We start from the raw sequence: 17,924 nt of genomic DNA on the forward strand, positions 1-17,924 counted from the left end.
TTATTATGAGAAGTTTACTGTACATATCTTGTCCAGTAACATAGTATATATTATGCTATTTATATAACTACAAAATCTATATGTTAAACTTTGATGAATGAGTTTGAATACTTTTTTCACTTCCTTGAATGTTTTATTTTTGAATTTATTAATTTTTAAGAATGTATCTAAGTAAAAGATAGAGATAAAGAAGGAAAAATATGTATTAAAAACAGAATTGGCTATGTTATGATCCAATGGACAGAGGTGGCTCAAGAAACTACGTGTAAGTTTGCATGAAATCGTCAACAGTAAGTGTTGAACACAACAGAAGACTTTTTGGTCTTTTCACCAATAGAATAAGAGAGCCACCCAAGGAAGCCATTGTTGGTCTTCCATCTCTTACAACATCCTTCTCAACTCAAAATTCATTCTTCTAAACAAAAACCATTTTTTTCTCGTTCCTATGTATGTATACTCAGACAAAAAGAAAAAGAAAAAAAATATAAAATAGAGTTTGATGAAAAATAAAATAAAGATTAAAAATTAATGAACGAACATGAAACTTTTGGAAAAAAAAAAAAAAAAAACCAAGATTGTACCTTAAACTAATGAAATATAATTTGTGGGTGTTTAATTATAGTTTAAATGTGGTCTCTTTTAGAGAGAGAGTGATGAGGGAACAACAGTGTCCCAACAAGATTGCAATAGCAGAAAAGATGAGAGAGAAAAGGGGATAGATGTAAAAAGAAGAGAGAAAAGAAGGTTTGTCTTTTGTTGGTAGCATTCAATTCTCTTATTTTCTCTCTTCCTCACACACACACTACTCTCTAGCTATTCATCCAGAATTCATAACCGACTCCTTCTCTCTCTCTTGGGAAATGGTTTTAAGAGGAAAAACCAGAAGGCGGTTTCACCATTAATGGGGTTCTCCATAGCTATCGAATTAGAAGCAGCACAGCAACAACAAGAGCAAGAGACAAAGTTTTTAAGCTCCTCTCTGAATATCATGGCTTCTTCAACTGTTAAGACCACCAACTCAACAACTCAACTTGAACCACTCCCTCCACATCTTCATCATCAACAACCACCACATCATTTTCATCATCATCATCATCATCATCAAATACCAGACCAACAAATCTCCTTTGGGATGATGCCATCTTCCTCATCACACTCTATCCCTGCAAATTACTTGTGAGTCTGCACTTTCTGCAACAAAGATCAGGGATCATCGTAGTATCAAGTTTTTCTTAGAATAGAACACACCTTTTTCTTGTGTTAGTTTCTTCTTTCTGCTGTTGTTTTGATTCACTTTATGATTATTCAACAGAAGCAAAGATTCTGGAGCTTATGATCTGGGAGAATTGGATCAAGCCTTTTTTTTATATCTTGATGGTCAAGCTGACCCTTCTAGTGTTCAAGACCAAAGACGTGAGCTTTTTCTCTCTCTCTCTCTCTCAAATGCTCTTACATAAAGGAACAACAAATAAACATGTTTCTGATTTCAACGGATCTTCTTCAATTCAGAAAGAAGAGCACTTGCTTTTTTTTTTTTTTTTTTTCATTTCAGTTTGAAAGATTCTCTAAGGCAAGGTTTGTTTTGGGTCACAGCAAAAGCATGTTTCAGGAGATCCATATCTTATCTGCCGTATAGTACTTTGTTTGACCAAATCCTTGCAGAGAAGTGAAAAAAAATGTTGTAGAGACATTTTTGCACTTCTCAAAAAAGGAAAAAGAAAAATTGATCCTCTCTTAGTTTTCTTGTTGATTTTATTCATAATCTCCACATGTACTGAAAAAGTATACGCACATAGGGCATGGATGCTTTCTGCTTTCTCCTTCTTCTGACAGAGCTACAAATAATGCATGACAGTTTCCCACACCTCTCTTGCTTCTTATTTCTGTTCTTCTGCAATCATTTGTTTTTTCACTTCAAAAACATAACTCTTGTCTTTCAGTTCTCACAATTTCTCTGTGATCATACATATATACATATATATTACTTGTATTGATACATATATTTACTTATAATTGATGATGCTGAATTCTATTCATATATGTGTTTCGACAGAGAACTCATCATCAGGAATGAGGCCACCACCAACTCTCAATATTTTCCCATCTCAGCCTATGCACGCAGTGCCACCACCCAATTCCAAGGTACCATGATAATAATAATAATCTATGATAATATAATTATGATATATAGTAATATAATAATCATATCCCACTCTCATTTGTATATTGTTAATTTTAATGCTATGCTATGCACATCTGATCTAGATTATCCATGTGTTAGCTAGCTTCTAATATATAACATTAAATATTTTATTTTTTTCTATTTGTTAGGTTAGCATGGAGTTACCCTCCACGCAAACCAGTGGCTCCAAGAGACCAGGGTCATCCATAACCAAGCCCAACCCTCACACTGAAGCTCCCTCAGCACCTGAACCACCGAAAGCTGTAAAGGTACACGACATGTAATTTTTATCATGGATACACAAATTTATATATTTAATTTTGGAAAAATGTGTCGAAAACCGGGAACCCTCGACATATTTTTTTTCTTCCATTTTTGTTTCAACAGTTAATCACCTGTTTAATATGCATGTGTTGTATCAGCGAGAGGGAAATCGCAAGGGAGCAACCTCAAGTTCTGAGCAGGAAGCACCCAAAACACCAGATCCTAAGGTTGACATAACTATGATTAATTTTGTTTGGTGTCACATATGTTGTCCCTTCATGTACGTTGTTGTTTTGGATTTCATAATTAAAGCCGAATTAATGTGTGGTTTCAAAACGGTGTGCACAGACACTGAGAAGACTTGCTCAGAATAGAGAAGCAGCAAGAAAAAGCAGGCTCAGAAAAAAGGTGCAGTGAATTCCCCTGAAAGATTATTTGTCTCTAAAATAATGTGTGTGGTTATGCACATTTTAGGCAAGAGTTGTCAACGGGTCTCTCTTATTTAAAGTTTGAGCCATAAATTGTTATAATATGAAGAATTTATTTGTGTTTCTCTTTCTCTCTCTCCGTGTGTCTCTCTCAGGCGTACGTTCAGCAGCTAGAGTCAAGTAGAATTAAGCTTAATCAGCTAGAACAAGAGTTGCAGCGTGCAAGAGCTCAAGTAAGGAAGAACCTCTTCTCTACGGCAAAGACTTGGTGCATTCTTTGAATAGAATAATTTTGGAAAAGTACTTTTTGTTAAAATATGCTCAAAAAGTTGACGAACAAACGATTATTTCTCTTAAATACATTAGACCAGACACACACGCACTTAGTATATATATATATATATATATATATATATATTGAAGCTATAGGCTTTTGAAAAATAGCTTTTCTAATACATATATAAAATGTTATAAATGTGTTTGACATGATGGTGTTTCAATAATGCAAGTTCAAACTTGATAGCACTTATTAACAAGCAATGCGTGTTTCTATTTTAGGGCATATTAATGGGTGGAAATGCCCTTCTGGGAGGTGACCAAGGCTTTCCTATGGCTATGACTGGCATTAGCTCAGGTGATCATTCTGCTTCTTCACTTCTTTTTTCACTCTCATATTTTTAGAAAACTTTTCTTATTATCATTAACGTAACACTTTTTTTTTATAGTTTTAAGATATTATACATCTATTTAGACTTATGTATTTATCATGACAGAAAATTGTTACATTTCTTGTTTCACCCATAAACATTATATGGGTAAAATGAAACGCAAGGAATAAACTTGTAGAGTTTAGAACTAAAAACACTCGAGTTATACATAGTTTTGTGCATGAATTGCAGAGGCTGCAATGTTTGACGTGGAATATACGAGATGGTTAGAGGAGCACCAGCGTATAGTGTGCGAGCTAAGAGGTGCAGTGCAAGAACACCTCCATGAAAACGAGCTTCGATTATACGTGGACAATTGTTTGGCTCACTACGACCAAGTAATGAATCTCAAGAGCATAGTGGCCAAAACAGACGTATTCCACCTTGTTTTCGGCATGTGGAAGACCCCAGCCGAACGTTGCTTCATGTGGATCGGTGGTTTCAGACCCTCCGAACTCATCAAGGTAATAAATTAGATGTCTGTTTGTTTGTTTCTAGGAGCATACACTAGGTTGTTATATGTTGAATGTTTTTGTAACGTTAGATGTGAGTTTGGAAGAAGAAGATGATTATGTGAATCCATTGACTTGTCGGTGTGGGGCTGAATTTAATGCCATCAATGAATATGGAGTTAAAGTTATGATGAAGGGTTTGTTGCATTGGGTAGAGTTAGGCTTCATTGGGTTTCACTTGAATTTTGTGGTTGGAATGGGAGAGCAACTAAGAAAGGAAAAAGAGTTATAGCAAAGTGCATGACACGGGTCTCTATCTCTCACTGTCTTCTTCCTATGGATGAATTTAAGTTCCTCTAATTTCCATAACCTCAAGTAAACTAACAACCTTTCATTGACCATGAAATTGTGTGACACACACATACAAACAAAACCAACCTAACTCATAGACAATGACTTAACCTCTCTCTCTCTTTCTTCATTTCTTTCTTTATTTATTGATTTATTAATGTGCATTGGTTTTAGATTATTCTGGGTCAAATTGAGCCTCTCACAGAGCAACAGATACTTGGGATATGTGGGTTGCAACAATCCACACAAGAGGCAGAAGAGGCTCTTTCACAAGGGCTTGATGCCCTAAACCAATCTCTCTCGGACACTTTAACTTCAGACTCTCTCTGGTGTCCTCCAAATATGACTAACTACATGGGACAGATGGCTGTGGCAATGAACAAACTCTCCACCCTTGAAAGTTTTGCGAGACAGGTACATACATATGAATCTTGTTTTTACATAAAATAATAATGTTTGATGAATGAATGCATGTTGAATTTGTGGTTGATTTAATAATTTGGGTAAGTTTTGTGATGTTGGTAAACTGGTTTTGTGGTCCTCGTAACATTAGTACAAAATTTCCGTAACTGATCTCGTGGGGGATCAGGTAAGCTCTTTGAATTGGTATAGGGAGACCTACTCCATACTCCATACTCTCCATGAGGTGGTTATATATAATATAAATAATTTTGAAAATATTTGTGTTAATATATGTGGAACAAAATTGTATGTGCACGTGTATATTATATATGAGCATAGATTTGTAGTTTTGCTTGAAAGCGGTAGGAAAATAAAACCCTATAGCTAATATTGTAGTTGGTTGTTGTTGATTAAGACTGATTTATGGTTATTGTACAAAAAGATAGGACAAGGTTTAGTACTGAGAGTTTTGGTGTAGAAAATAGTAATTAGGGTATTGAAAAATTGTTTTTGATGGGTAAAATGTGAGGATAATAATAGATATAAATGCATTTAACGTCGAATTCCTAAGTTAGTACTAATCAACAAGTGTAGCATTGGTCACGTACACGTGAGTCTAAGGAAAAATGTGGTCCCTCGTTGATGTTCCTCGTGGAAAGATACGTTCTGAATTCCATACCTATGTGATGTCATGGTCGTAACTGTAACTTGAAGACACAACATACATACATACACACCCTTCACCATAGCTTTCTTTTTTGGCCATTTATGAAAACACACACACGCACACACTCGCATGACCTACCATAGAATATTTAAATAAAATATTTAAAATGAGTTTATAAGTATGAACATGTTTGATCCTGAAATTTCCACTACAAACAAGGGAAAAAAGGAAAAAGATGTGTAAAACTTCTCTGTGACGTTCATGGTCACTGGGTCGGTTCACCAACTATGCTTAAGTTCAATGATTAATTATTGATTTTAATTACAAGTCTTCGAAGAACACGTTTGAAACTATGGTAAAGTAAGAAAAAAAACAGAAAAAAAAAAAAACACCTTAGGTAGCCAACAACATCATCATCATGATTATAAAATAGATTTTGTCACAAGAAACCTTTCCCATTAATTAATCTGTGTCTCAGTTTGACCGATTTGTAGTTTCTGTTTAACTATTACTAAAGAATTTTGTTTCCTTTCAATCCTTTAAAACTGTCAAATAATTAAATAAAAAAATGTATTCTTTATCTTTTTCTTAGTTGACTGCAATTTTTTTATGAATTGATAACGTTTAATTAGGGGTGCCGATAACAATAATATAGCGGGGGCAAAAACTGAAGATTTAATTGTTTAATCTAATGCTACTAGCAACAAAGTTGACTAGAAAAAAAAACATGGTCCAAGATTTTAGTGTGATTGATTGATTTGATTTGATTATCATTCTTGTTGTTGTTGTCATTTATAGGATTCAGAAATTAATCCAACGTGTCATAAGGTAGAAAAATAACATTCAGCCTCTTTATGTTTCCACTTTCTAGTGCTCTTAAAGGAAAAAGGTCCCAATCCAATGTTGTCCTTATGCTAAAACTTCTTAAGTATTCTTTTGCCTAAGTTTTAGCTAACTAGACTATAAATCATATTAATTAATAAATTAGTGGGGATAATTTGCTATTAGACAACAAATAAAGGCATCATTATTAGAATTCTAAATTCCTCACATATGACGTGTGATCACTAGAATCACTTATATATCTTCAGTAGTTCAACAAAGTTTCACTTATATTTTATTTTTATAAATCTAAAATACAACGAGTTTATATTATTCAATTTTTTGTTCAAGTTTCATTAACTCTGAAAAATGTATGACATAAAATTGATATGTTCTATTTGAAATAAATAAATTAAAATCCATTTATTACACATATTGGTTAATTAAGGGCATCAAACTTTACTAATCTTCCAATAATTTTCCTAAAACCTCCTTATAAAAAAAAGTTACAAAATAATGATGATGAAATAAAGGATTAGTACGTATTAATCAAAATTCAGACATTTTAAGGACAACATCCTTAAATAAAGTAAAATCCGTTCATAAATTTTTTAGAAAGAATTGTTTTTGTGTGATAGAATGAAATATATTATTGAATGCTTTGTTTTAAAAGCATTTAAAGGATTTAATAATCGAAAACAGTGCATTTGATGCATGGAATAAAAGAATAAAAAAAAGTCAAAGATATTTATTAGTAGAGTATTAGGAAAAAGTTGATTTTTTTTGTGTGATTAACTTGCAGGCTGATAATCTGAGGCACCAAACCATTCACCGTCTGCAGCAACTGCTAACCACGCGCCAAGCCGCAAGGTGTTTGGTGGCCATTTCTGAGTACTTCCATCGTCTTCGAGCTCTGAGTTCTCTCTGGTTCACGCGCCCTCGCCAAGACTAGTTTCAAATAACTTTATATGACCTTGTAGCTTCTTTCTTCGTTTCTTCTCTTAAATATTCTCCTAAGTTCCTTCATTCTCACCCACCTTCTCCATCTCTCATAGACTCAATTAACAAAATCAGATTAATTAGAATAGTAGTTATCATATTCAATATATTTTGTATCAATTACTCATATATATAATAATTTGAACGAAAATACTTATGACTGAAATATAAAAAATATTTACATGACTGCCATTTTTTTAGTGGGAAATAAATAGTGAAAAATGGAAAACATATATTTGAGGAGAAAGGTCATTTGATACTATTTCACAATTTATATAAAAATAAAATAGTTTTAACAAAAATTAATTTTTATATTTTTAGAAAAAAGAGAAAGTAAATAATTATGAGAGATAATATCAAATAGTAATAAAAAAAAAGAATGATTTTGAAATACCTTTGTCCTTTGATTAAAAGATAAGAAGAGAAGATTTTGGTTTGTGTAGAAATGTGTGCTGATAAGAATATTATCTTATAAGAAGAAGAAAAAGGAAAGTTGAAGAGTTGAACTGAATTTTCTACGTGCTCATCAATGGTTGCATTGCATGCATAACTTGTTATCGTCTCTTTCATTTATGAACATAAAGACTTTGGTCAATTTATGATTCCTTTAACTGCTTTTTGTGTAATGAACAAATGTATTTATTATGGTGATACTTGGCATGTAAATTAACACGCAGCAGCTTCTCATGTCAGAAAATTCATTGATGGAAAATTACAATTTTTATATGAAGTTTCAAATCAAGGAAGATTATTGTGAAAAAAAAAAACACACAAGTGTCATGAATAGAAAATTAAAACTTAAAAATTGAATATGGAAATTAACAAGGCATTTCCTATTTAGAACAACAAGCAGAAAGAATAAAGAGAATTTGGAATATTTCTTTTGATTGAATATAGTAAGTATTAGAAGTGAATTTTTAAGTCTAACTTATTTTATGCAGTTACTGTTCTGTTTCTGTGATCAAATAAATTTATTTTAATATGTTATTTATTAGGGATAGTGGTTTGAAGTCTAAGTTAGCACGCACCCATGAATTTAGCATGAAATTGTGGAAGTGGAGTTAAAATCTGTAACTGTTGTGTATGGCTTTAAAAGTCAATCTTTCCCGATTAATAAAATGTGAGTTGACAGTACATACAAATATATTTCTCTATTCTGCTGTGTTTAACAATTGGTATCAGAGCTCCTACCTAGGGGCCTGATCCAATATTTCCTTGAGTGTGTGAGAGAAACAGTCGGTGAGGAAGTGTGTAGAAAGAGTGTTGTGAGTATATTGAAGAGAGTGAGATACAGAATGACAGATAACAACACCGACAAGTATGTGCAACCTGCGATTCCAAAATATGATGGTCATTATGACCATTGGGCGAAATTAATGGAAAATTTTTTACGTTCCAAACAATATTGGAATTTGGTGGAATAAGGGATCGCTAAAGTAGCGGATGGAGCTGTATTTTCTGCAGAAGACGCTAAAGTGCTAGAGGAGCAGAAACTGAAAGATTTGAAGATAAAAAATTATCTTTATTAGGCGATTAGTCGTGAGATTCTGGATACTATTCTTAATGACGAGACCTCTAAGGATATTTGGGATTCAATGAAACAAAAATTCCAAGGTTCTACAAGGGTTAAAAGAGCACAGTTGCAAGCATTATGCAGAGAATTTGAAATGTTGCAGATGAAGGAAGGAGAAACCGTCAACTCCTATTTTGCTCGCACTCTCAAGATCGCTAAAAGTATGAAGGCGTGTGGTGAGAATATAGGTGAAAACAGTATTACTGCAAAAATCTTAAGGTCCATGATCTCTAAATTTAATTATGTAGTTTGCTCAATTGAGGAGTCCAACAATTTAGAGATTATGACAATAGATGAGTTACAAAGCAGTCTTCTTGTTCATGAGCAACGAATGAACGGTCAAGAAGAAGAAGAAAATGTGTTACAAGTTACCAATGAAGATAAAGGATGGAGAGGAAGAGGAAGGGGACGTGGAAGAAATTCCAGCAGAAGTGGTTAAGGGAAAGGAAGAGGCAGACAATTCTTCAACAAAGCTGAAATTCAATGCTTTAAATGTCACAAGATGGGACACTTTCAATATGAATGTCCCACTTGGCAAAAGAAAGTCAATTATGCTGAAGTACATGATGAAGATGAAAAGGAAACGGAAGATGAGATCTTATTAATGGCCTATGTTGATCTGAAACAAGGCACGAAAGAAGAATGGTTTCTTGACTCTGGATGCAGTAATCACAAGAGTGGAAATAAGGATTGGTTTGCTGACATAGATGAAAGCTTTAGACACACGGTAAAGCTCGGTAATAATACCAGAATGCCTGTGATGGGGAAAGGGAATGTTCGGCTGAATGTTAATGGCATTACAAATGTGATCTCAAATGTCTACTATGTTCCTGATCTTAAGAATAATCTCTTAAGTTTAGGGCAACTTCAAGAGAAAGGACTCACCATTTTAATTGAGAATGGGAGGTGTAGAGTTCATCATCTTGAACGTGGTCAAATTATGGAAATCAAGATGAGTAGCAATAGGATGTTCTTAGTGATTACTACTTTGATGCCTAGAAATTCTACATGTCTTCAAGTAGAATCAACAGATGAATCCCACCTTTGGCATCACCGATTTGGTCATTTCAACTATAATGGCTTGAAACTACTCTCCTCCAAAAAAATGGTCAATGGGCTACCTTCTATATCAACTCCAAAGGAACTTTGTGTACAATGCTTAGAAGGAAAGCAACATTGAAACTCTATTCCAAAGAAAAGTAGGTGGCGCGCATCAAGCAAAGTTCAACTTGTGCATGCAGATATATGTGGGCCTATCAAACCCACTTCAATCAGTAACAAAAGGTACATTTTAAGCTTTATTGATGATTTCTCTCGTAAGACTTGGATTTATCTCTTACATGAAAAATCAGAAGCATTCTCTATGTTTAAAAATTTCAAAGTTTGTGTTGAAAAAGAAACTGGAATGTATATCACTTGTTTAAGGACAGATAGAGGTGGTGAATTCACCTCCAATGAATTTAGAGAATTCTGCAGGATTCATGGCATAAAACGACAGTTGACAGCAGCTTACACCCCTCAGCAAAATGGAGTGGCTGAGAGAAATAACAGAATAATAATGAATATGGTGAGATCCATATTGATTGAGAAACAACTTCCAAAGATATTTTGGGCAGAGGCTGCCAGGTGGTGTGTACATGTTCTCAACCGGTGTCCTACTGCGGCAGTACCAGATAAAACCCCTGAGGAGACATGGAGTGGAGTCAAACCTACAGTGGAATATTTTCGAGTCTTTGGATGCGTAGCACATGTTCACATACCAGATCAACACAGAATCAAATTAGACAACAAAAGCAAAAGGTGTGTCCTGTTGGGAGTAAGTGATGAATCCAAAGCCTATCGCTTGTTTGATCCAATCTCCAAAAAAATCATCATCAGCACAGATGTAATTTTTGAAGAACAAAAGCATTGGAATTGGGAGAAAAACGAAGAGGCTACAACACAAGATGCTTTAGATGTGGAGGCTGAAACTGAGGAAGAAGCTGCTGAAAATAATGATATTGATGACACCATGCAGTCTGCTACACATCCTGGTGATTCCAACAGAGTTGATACAAGTATTGATGAACCACAAGCCCATGACAATCCAATTGAAGGGAGGGTTAGAAGAAATAGACGAGAACCCAACTGGATGCTTGATTATGAAAGTGCTGAAGGCTTGTCTGATGAAGATACTTTAAATGTTATGATGACAGTAATTGATACTGATCCACTGTCATTTGAAGAAGCCGCTAGAAGCAAGAAATGGCGAAATGCAATGATGAAAGAAATGGAATCAATAGAAAAAAATAAAACCTGGGAATTGGTTGATGCACCAAATGGAGTAAAGCCCATTGGAGTTAAATGGATTTTCAAGACAAAGTTCAAAGAAAATGGTGAAGTAAATAAATTTAAAGCAAGATTAGTGGCGAAAGGATATGCTCAAGAATATGGAGTTGACTACACAGAGGTATTTGCCCCTGTGGCCAGACTTGATACCATTCACATTATACTTGCTATGGCAGCCCACTATAATTGGCAAGTTTATCAGTTAGATGTGAAGAGTGCCTTCCTTCATGAAGAACTTAAAGAAGATATTTATGTACAACAACCCACTGGTTTTTTGAAGAAAGGGAAAGAAGACAAAGTTTATAAATTAAAAAAGGCGTTGTATGGCCTTAAACAGGCTCTAAGAGCATGGTACAACATGATAGAGAGCTATTTCTCTCGTAAAGGTTTTGAAAGGTGTGTATGTGAGCACACTCTCTTCACAAAATCAAAGGAAGGAGGTAAAATTTTAATTGTAAGTCTTTATGTTGATGACTTGATTTATACTGGAAATGATTGGAGCATGTGTGATGAATTTAAAGAATCAATGATGTTAGAATTTGACATGACCGATTTAGGCAGAATGAGATATTTTCTTGGAATAGAAGTTATGCAGAATTCAGATGGTATTTTCATTTGTCAAAGAAAATATATTCGTGAGATTCTAACAAGGTTTGGCATGGAGAATAGTAATGCAGTAAAAAATCCTATTGTACGGGTACAAAACTATCAAAGAATGATGGAGGAGCCACAGTTGATTCAACTGTGTTCAAGCAACTCGTTGGAAGTCTTTTGTACTTGACTGCAACCTGTCTAGATATTATGTATGCAGTTAGTTTAATTAGTAGATTCATGTCTTGTCCTTATGAATCTCATTGGCTGACAGCAAAACGCATATTAAGATACCTAAAAGGTACTACTGAAATGGGCATCTTCTACAAGAAAGGTGGTGGAAGCACTGATGTTGTAGCTTATTCTGACAGTGACTTTGCTGGAGACTTAGATGATCAAAGAAGTACTTCTGGATATGTGTTTTTCTTTGGTTTTGGAGCAGTTTCATGGGCCTCGAAAAAACAGCCTATAGTTGCATTATCTACAACTGAGGCTGAGTATATAGCAGCTGTGTTTTGTGCTTGTCAATGTGTGTGGATTAAAAGAGTATTGGAGAAACTTGATCCTAAGGAACAGAAGAGCACGTTAATCTTGTGTGACAACAACTCAACCATACAATTATCCAAAAATCCTGTTTTTCATGGAAAAAGCAAACATATTGATATAAGGTTCCATTTTTTAAGAGACTTGGTGAAGGATGGAGTTGTCAAATTGAGTTACTGCAAATCAGAAGTTCAAATTGCAGACATTATGACTAAGCCCCTGAAGCTGGATCAATTTGAAAGGCTTCGATGTATGCTAGGCATGACTGACGCTTCAAATATAAACTATATATCATAACATGTATAGTTTAAGGGAGGGAATGTTGGTTAGTTTAGAAGATATTTTATTTTATGCAGTTACTGTTCTGTTTCTGTGATCAAATAAATTTATTTTAATATGCTATTTATTAGGGATAGTGGTTTGAAGTCTAAGTCAGCATCCATGAATTTAGCATGAAATTGTGGGAGTGGAGTTAAAATCTGTAACTGCTGTGTATGGCTTTAAAAGCCAATCTTTCCCGATTAATAAAATGTGAGTTGACAGTACATACAAATATATTTATCTATTTTGCTGTGTTTAACATAAATTAGTCTTATCTTTAGTTGATGTGAAACTTTTTACAATAATTATTGAAATTCACGAAAGTAACGATTTTTAAGAAATTTTGTGCACTGACGAAAATGCTAAGAACAAACAAATTAGATTATCTTTTACAATAAACTCGTGATTGAACTTCGAAAATCTTTATCTAGAATCACTATCGATACTTATTTAATATATTAATATTCTATAATATATGTCATAAAAATAAATTATGTATAATTAATCGCACATCTTATTTATATTATTTTAAATATATATTTATTTTTCGGTCGTCCTTGTTTCAAAATTTTATATATTCAAGTGTTTATGTCCTATATTCAGCAGTTTCTTTTCTCCTATAATATTAAGAAACTTTCTTTCGAACATGGTATCAAATACTAACACAATGTAACATCTAATGAACTCTTCTATATTTATAATTTGTTTCTGGCTATGAAATATCTTTTACTTTAATAAATTGTTGTTGCGATTTTGTCAGTACTGTTGATGAAATTAAATTTTAATATAATAACTAATTAATAACTACATTAAAAAGAGTTTATAAGCACCAAATTGTCACAATTTATATTTTTAAACTCAAATTAAAACGGCATGTGACATGTATTTGTATCACTTATTTAATAAAATGAAAGTCTCATTTTCCGTTAAAAAAACTTCATATCTTCTTTAGCTTAGTATGATGAAAATATGGGCGAATTTTTTAACAACAAAAATATAACAATATAATAATAATTGTTGAACTAGATGGTTGAAGCAAGCTTGATCATTAAGATTTTATATCTCTAATATCGTATAAAATGTGTGATATAAGAGATGAAAACTTTGATATTTTGTTTAATCTTATGTTTTAGTTGTAATTTGTGTGATTTGAGTATTGAGAGTGATTACTTTATTTTTATTAATTTTACATAAATAAAGTAATTAATTCACCTTAATTTGATTCTTATTTGAAATGTGAAGTTTATTTTAGTGGATTAAAAATAGTTTTACTCTTTTAAAATATTTTAAGCTTGTTGTGTTTGTGAGAAAAAAACGTTTTAATTTATTAAAATTTTGTTTTAATTCGCTAATTTTACCTAAACATTTCAAGTTTTCAGATCGATAAAAATTGTTAAAACTTTAATAATTTTAATAAATTAGAAACTCAGTTTAATGGATAAAAAAGCTTCAATACTTATTGAGTAAGTTTAATGGATAAATTAGAAACTCAGTTTAATGGATAAAAAAGCTTCAATAACGGAATAAAACAATTTGAATGCATTAAAACTAATAGATATATAAGTAAGTTTTTTCATTCACTCATTAAAGCAATTCATTTGGAAATTTTTTTTTTAATTTTTTTATTTTTTGGAGTGTCTTTGAAATAAGTTCTACTTGTTGAAAAATACTTATTGAAGTTGAAATAATGAATCAATTATATTTTGAGATGATAGATTGAGTTGACCACATTTGAGATCATCATTTATTATATTTTGAGGTGAAAACGAGGTCTTGTTCCATAAGTTCCTTTTATGTGTGTATTTAAATATTGAGTAGGGTTATAAGTGTGTGTAACTTCTGATAAGAATTTTTTGGCTTAAGAAACTCCTCTGTGATGGAGAAGAGCCATGCTGTCTTAGGATCTTGAAAATATAAGAAAAATTGGGTTTGGGTTTAGTTCACTTTCACTCCTTGCACCCCACTTTATTACCACCACACCCTTTTACTTTATACGAAAGCATATTTCAAATAGTCTTTTTATCTTGTTTCTAATTTTTAATTTTTTTTTTTTGTGAATAAAAATATGTAAGTTAATTCTTATTCGGTTTAAATACTTAAAATATATATATTCTTGTTTCTTTTATACACTCCTTTATTCTTATTTTATTTTTTTGGAAAATAAACATTTAAAAATATCATATCTATTTTGCATATTTAGTTAAAAGTACCGTCATAGGATGAACGTTGTAGAATGTTAATATCTTTTTTATGTGTAACTGATTTTCGAACCCAAAATCCAAATTTTGTAGAATATGTCTTATTTTATCGTTTTTTCCATAGTTTTTCAAAATAAACAATGGTGACGATTTCAAATTATGTTTTCAACTATTTATCATTTTGTCATCATCTTGTCGCGATTTAGAATATGATAAATACTAAGATAGGTATGTAAATATCTGTCTCGTCTTTGTCCACATAATTGTTTTAATATCCATCCTTGACATCATTCATGTTCCCATTTAAATTATTAAAGCGTCCATAATTTATAAATTAGATACGAAATACGAATATGGGTAATATTCCAATTTTTAAATTGGTTACGGAGACTCATATGAGAATGTACGTAAGAATAAAAAATATAAACTATTTTATTCTTAAATACGAATAAACTTTAATTATTTTTTACTCATTTAATTAACTAAACTAATAACTTTTTTTTCTTGTTCTTATAATCTAGAATCCATACCCTGTCATTGCTGTGGTTTCCTTAAACCAAACCAAACCAAAACCAAATCTGTTTTCTCTATTGGTTTGCTTTTTGTGTCCACTCGACTCGAGAGACTCTACTATATAACGAGGAACACACCCAACACCCTCTGACTCTGTCGTTTTCTCTCACCCAAACTCAAAACTAAAACCCATTTTCTTCTCCAAAACCTTCGACTTTCTCCAACCCAAACGCGCTTCCCTTCGCTCTCTCACCCATTTTTTCTAATCTTCTCGCACTCTCCAATTCCGACACTCCCGGTGAGCCTCATTGCCCTCTAGGGTTTTCTTTTTCTTATTACCTCAACCTGTCGAATATGTTGTCAGAAAGAAAAAGATTTTTAAAATTTGTTTAGCGATATTCGAAATTCCTGGACTTGGGGTCCATAGTTTCTAGGTATTTGTGCCTGTAGATGCAGCATCTATGTTTGAAAGTATGAAATTGGAATTTGTTACCTCATGTTATACGAGGGAAATTCTTACTGTGATGGATTTTTTATTTATTTTTTCTATTTTGTGTGTATATGACATGCAGTGTGGTAATTGATGAAGGAGGTTGATAAGGGGCGAAATTTGGTTCTGTAGGTGTTTGAAGGAACCATATATCACAAGAAGGTTATGGTAGGGACCAAATATATGTTTCAATTGTGATCTGCAGGGTAGAAGAAATTATATAATGAAACAGCAACCCTGATGCATGAAATCTCTAAAGATACTTTCCAGAACCTTGCACTTGGATCATATTTTTAACTTAGTATCGAAATTGTCTCATTGTAATGCAGGTTGCATTAAAATTTGAATGCTTATAAGCCTTGTCACATTTTCTGCCAGTGCTTCTCACATGCTTGTACATTGAATTATATTTTTAGTCACTATTCTTTGTCCAAACCTGTAAATCCTGCGGAACCAATCATTTGAGTTGCTCAAATTTTTGAATAAGCTTGAAAATGAAAAATGCAAGAGACTAAAGATAATTGAAAAATCTTCTGTAGGTTTGCTGTTACACGCTTTAATTTGCAGTGTGACATGGAGGCTCAAATTCATCAACTTGAACAGGAAGCTTACTCTGCTGTCTTGCGTGCTTTCAAAGCTCAGTCTGATACTCTTACATGGGTATATAGCATTGGTTCCCTCCATGTACTTTTTGTTATCTTTGTATTTTCCTGTGTTAATGATTCATCTCATGCATTTTATTTCATGTATTTATCAGGAGAAGGAAGATTTGATAACTGAACTTAGAAAAGAGTTGAGGGTTTCAGATGATGAACACAGAGAGCTTCTTACCAGGGTTAATTCTGATGAAATAATTCACTGCATTAGGTTTGGGAATTATTTGAATAGTTGCAATAGTTCCGAAGAACATTACTTTTGGCCATTTTTCTGTTTCTTTTATAATGTTATGTGATTGAAAATTCAATCAGGGAGTGGAGATAAACTGGTTGTTACCAACCTGCAAGGCGTAGAACACTTTATACGCGTTATTTGTTTTAATAAAGTCTACTATTGATATTAAAAGTATTTTTAGAACGAAACATCAAGTTTAAAACGAGACTGAACTTAAGAAAAATGTTCCATATTTTGGTCAGCTCATGAGAAAAATGTTGAATTCACTCGATTTTGGTTCAGTTCTATTAAGCTGAATTTTCTGGAATTTTATTTCATTTTATTTTTTGGTAAAGGTAATTTGAATCATAAACTCGTAATATATACTTTACTTGCTTGTCTGTTGTTCTATTTTGTTTTGAAGTTTTCCTGAACAAAAGACATGAATGATTCTATTCACTAGAAATAACAATTTACATGTAGTTATTGAGCAGAATAACTTGATTATGTCCATCGGCCCAATTAAGTAATTCATTATTTATGGAGGGTGTTTTTCTTTGCACCTCCAACTTTTCTTCAGCACCCCAATCTTTTTTGAATACCTGCAATGACTTTTGATTTTTTTACCAGCATCCCTCACACACAGATACCGGATTTTGAAATTTTTAATTTAAGTAGTATTGAATTTCAAAATCTAGTTAAGAAAATTATCGGATTTCAAAATCAGGTTAAAATATTTAACTGATTTCAAAACATACATATTACATTTCAACATTGGATATATAAATTTGATAACTTTCTAATTTTCTTAATCGGATTTTGATACGTAATAATTTCTTTGATCGGATTTCGAAATTCAATAGCTTTTAAAAATTCATTTTAGGGGTACAGGTTGCTGAGATGGGAAAAGTCAAATATTTTGGGGATTTTTGAAAAATTTGGAAGTGTTGGAAAAATTCTTGGAGCTGGCGAAAGAAGTGCCTTTATGAACCATTCTGACTTAGAAAATAGGGTTCTACGAGTCATGTTGGGTAATAGAGATGTCAAAACCCGTGAGTTAATCCGGCTCACCATGGTTCGAGTTTGGTTGGGTTGAAAAAAATTCAACTTTTTTAAAAGTGGGTTGAACTCAACTCGGCTCATTTAACCCACGGATTAAACGGGTTCGAACCAGGTTGATGGTGGGTTGACCCACTTAACCCACCAACATTTTTTTACATTTT

The 17,924-nt window shown here is 32.8% G+C and overlaps 2 protein-coding genes and 1 long non-coding RNA gene across 4 annotated transcripts; all 3 read left to right on the plus strand.

The window, feature by feature from the left end:
* The first annotated feature begins 630 nt into the window (after nucleotides 1–630).
* On the plus strand, nucleotides 631–7,379 carry LOC114189773 (bZIP transcription factor TGA10-like). Of its 2 annotated transcripts, XM_028078460.2 has the most exons (12): nucleotides 631–744; nucleotides 872–1,176; nucleotides 1,313–1,413; nucleotides 2,054–2,142; nucleotides 2,332–2,451; nucleotides 2,605–2,673; nucleotides 2,795–2,854; nucleotides 3,030–3,107; nucleotides 3,433–3,508; nucleotides 3,774–4,045; nucleotides 4,559–4,798; nucleotides 7,078–7,379. In XM_028078460.2, the coding sequence occupies exons 2-12, from the start codon at nucleotides 902–904 to the stop codon at nucleotides 7,225–7,227; spliced, it is 1,530 nt and encodes a 509-aa protein (XP_027934261.1). In that variant the 5' UTR covers nucleotides 631–744; nucleotides 872–901; the 3' UTR covers nucleotides 7,228–7,379. The 2 variants fall into 2 exon arrangements, with proteins under 2 accessions (XP_027934261.1, XP_027934260.1); XM_028078459.2 differs by having other exon boundaries at nucleotides 650–1,176.
* A 1,490-nt stretch (nucleotides 7,380–8,869) lies between these two features.
* On the plus strand, nucleotides 8,870–9,286 carry LOC146884528 (uncharacterized). Its single transcript, XM_085675527.1, has one exon. The coding sequence runs from the start codon at nucleotides 8,870–8,872 to the stop codon at nucleotides 9,284–9,286; it is 417 nt and encodes a 138-aa protein (XP_085531653.1).
* Nucleotides 9,287–15,421: 6,135 nt separating this feature from the next.
* LOC114192440 (uncharacterized) lies at nucleotides 15,422–16,910 on the plus strand. Its single transcript, XR_003606105.2, has 4 exons — nucleotides 15,422–15,639; nucleotides 15,914–15,999; nucleotides 16,371–16,491; nucleotides 16,589–16,910. It is a non-coding gene; the product is annotated as an uncharacterized LOC114192440 (long non-coding RNA).
* Nucleotides 16,911–17,924: the final 1,014 nt, after the last annotated feature.

Source organism: Vigna unguiculata, chromosome 7 (genome assembly GCF_037176805.1).
Source record: "Vigna unguiculata cultivar grain cowpea cultivar isolate G323 ecotype 2 chromosome 7, ASM3717680v1, whole genome shotgun sequence".
Lineage (NCBI taxonomy): Eukaryota > Viridiplantae > Streptophyta > Magnoliopsida > Fabales > Fabaceae > Vigna > Vigna unguiculata.

Excerpts from the sequence above, each read along its gene's own strand:
- LOC114189773 (XM_028078460.2), top strand. The coding sequence starts at position 902 with ATGGGGTTCTCCATAGCTATCGAATTAGAAGCAGCACAGCAACAACAA. Across the intron at positions 2,143-2,331 it reads TGCCACCACCCAATTCCAAG|GTTAGCATGGAGTTACCCTC; the intron begins GTACCATGATAA and ends TCTATTTGTTAG. Across the intron at positions 2,855-3,029 it reads AAAGCAGGCTCAGAAAAAAG|GCGTACGTTCAGCAGCTAGA; the intron begins GTGCAGTGAATT and ends TGTCTCTCTCAG.
- LOC146884528 (XM_085675527.1), top strand. The coding sequence starts at position 8,870 with ATGAAACAAAAATTCCAAGGTTCTACAAGGGTTAAAAGAGCACAGTTG.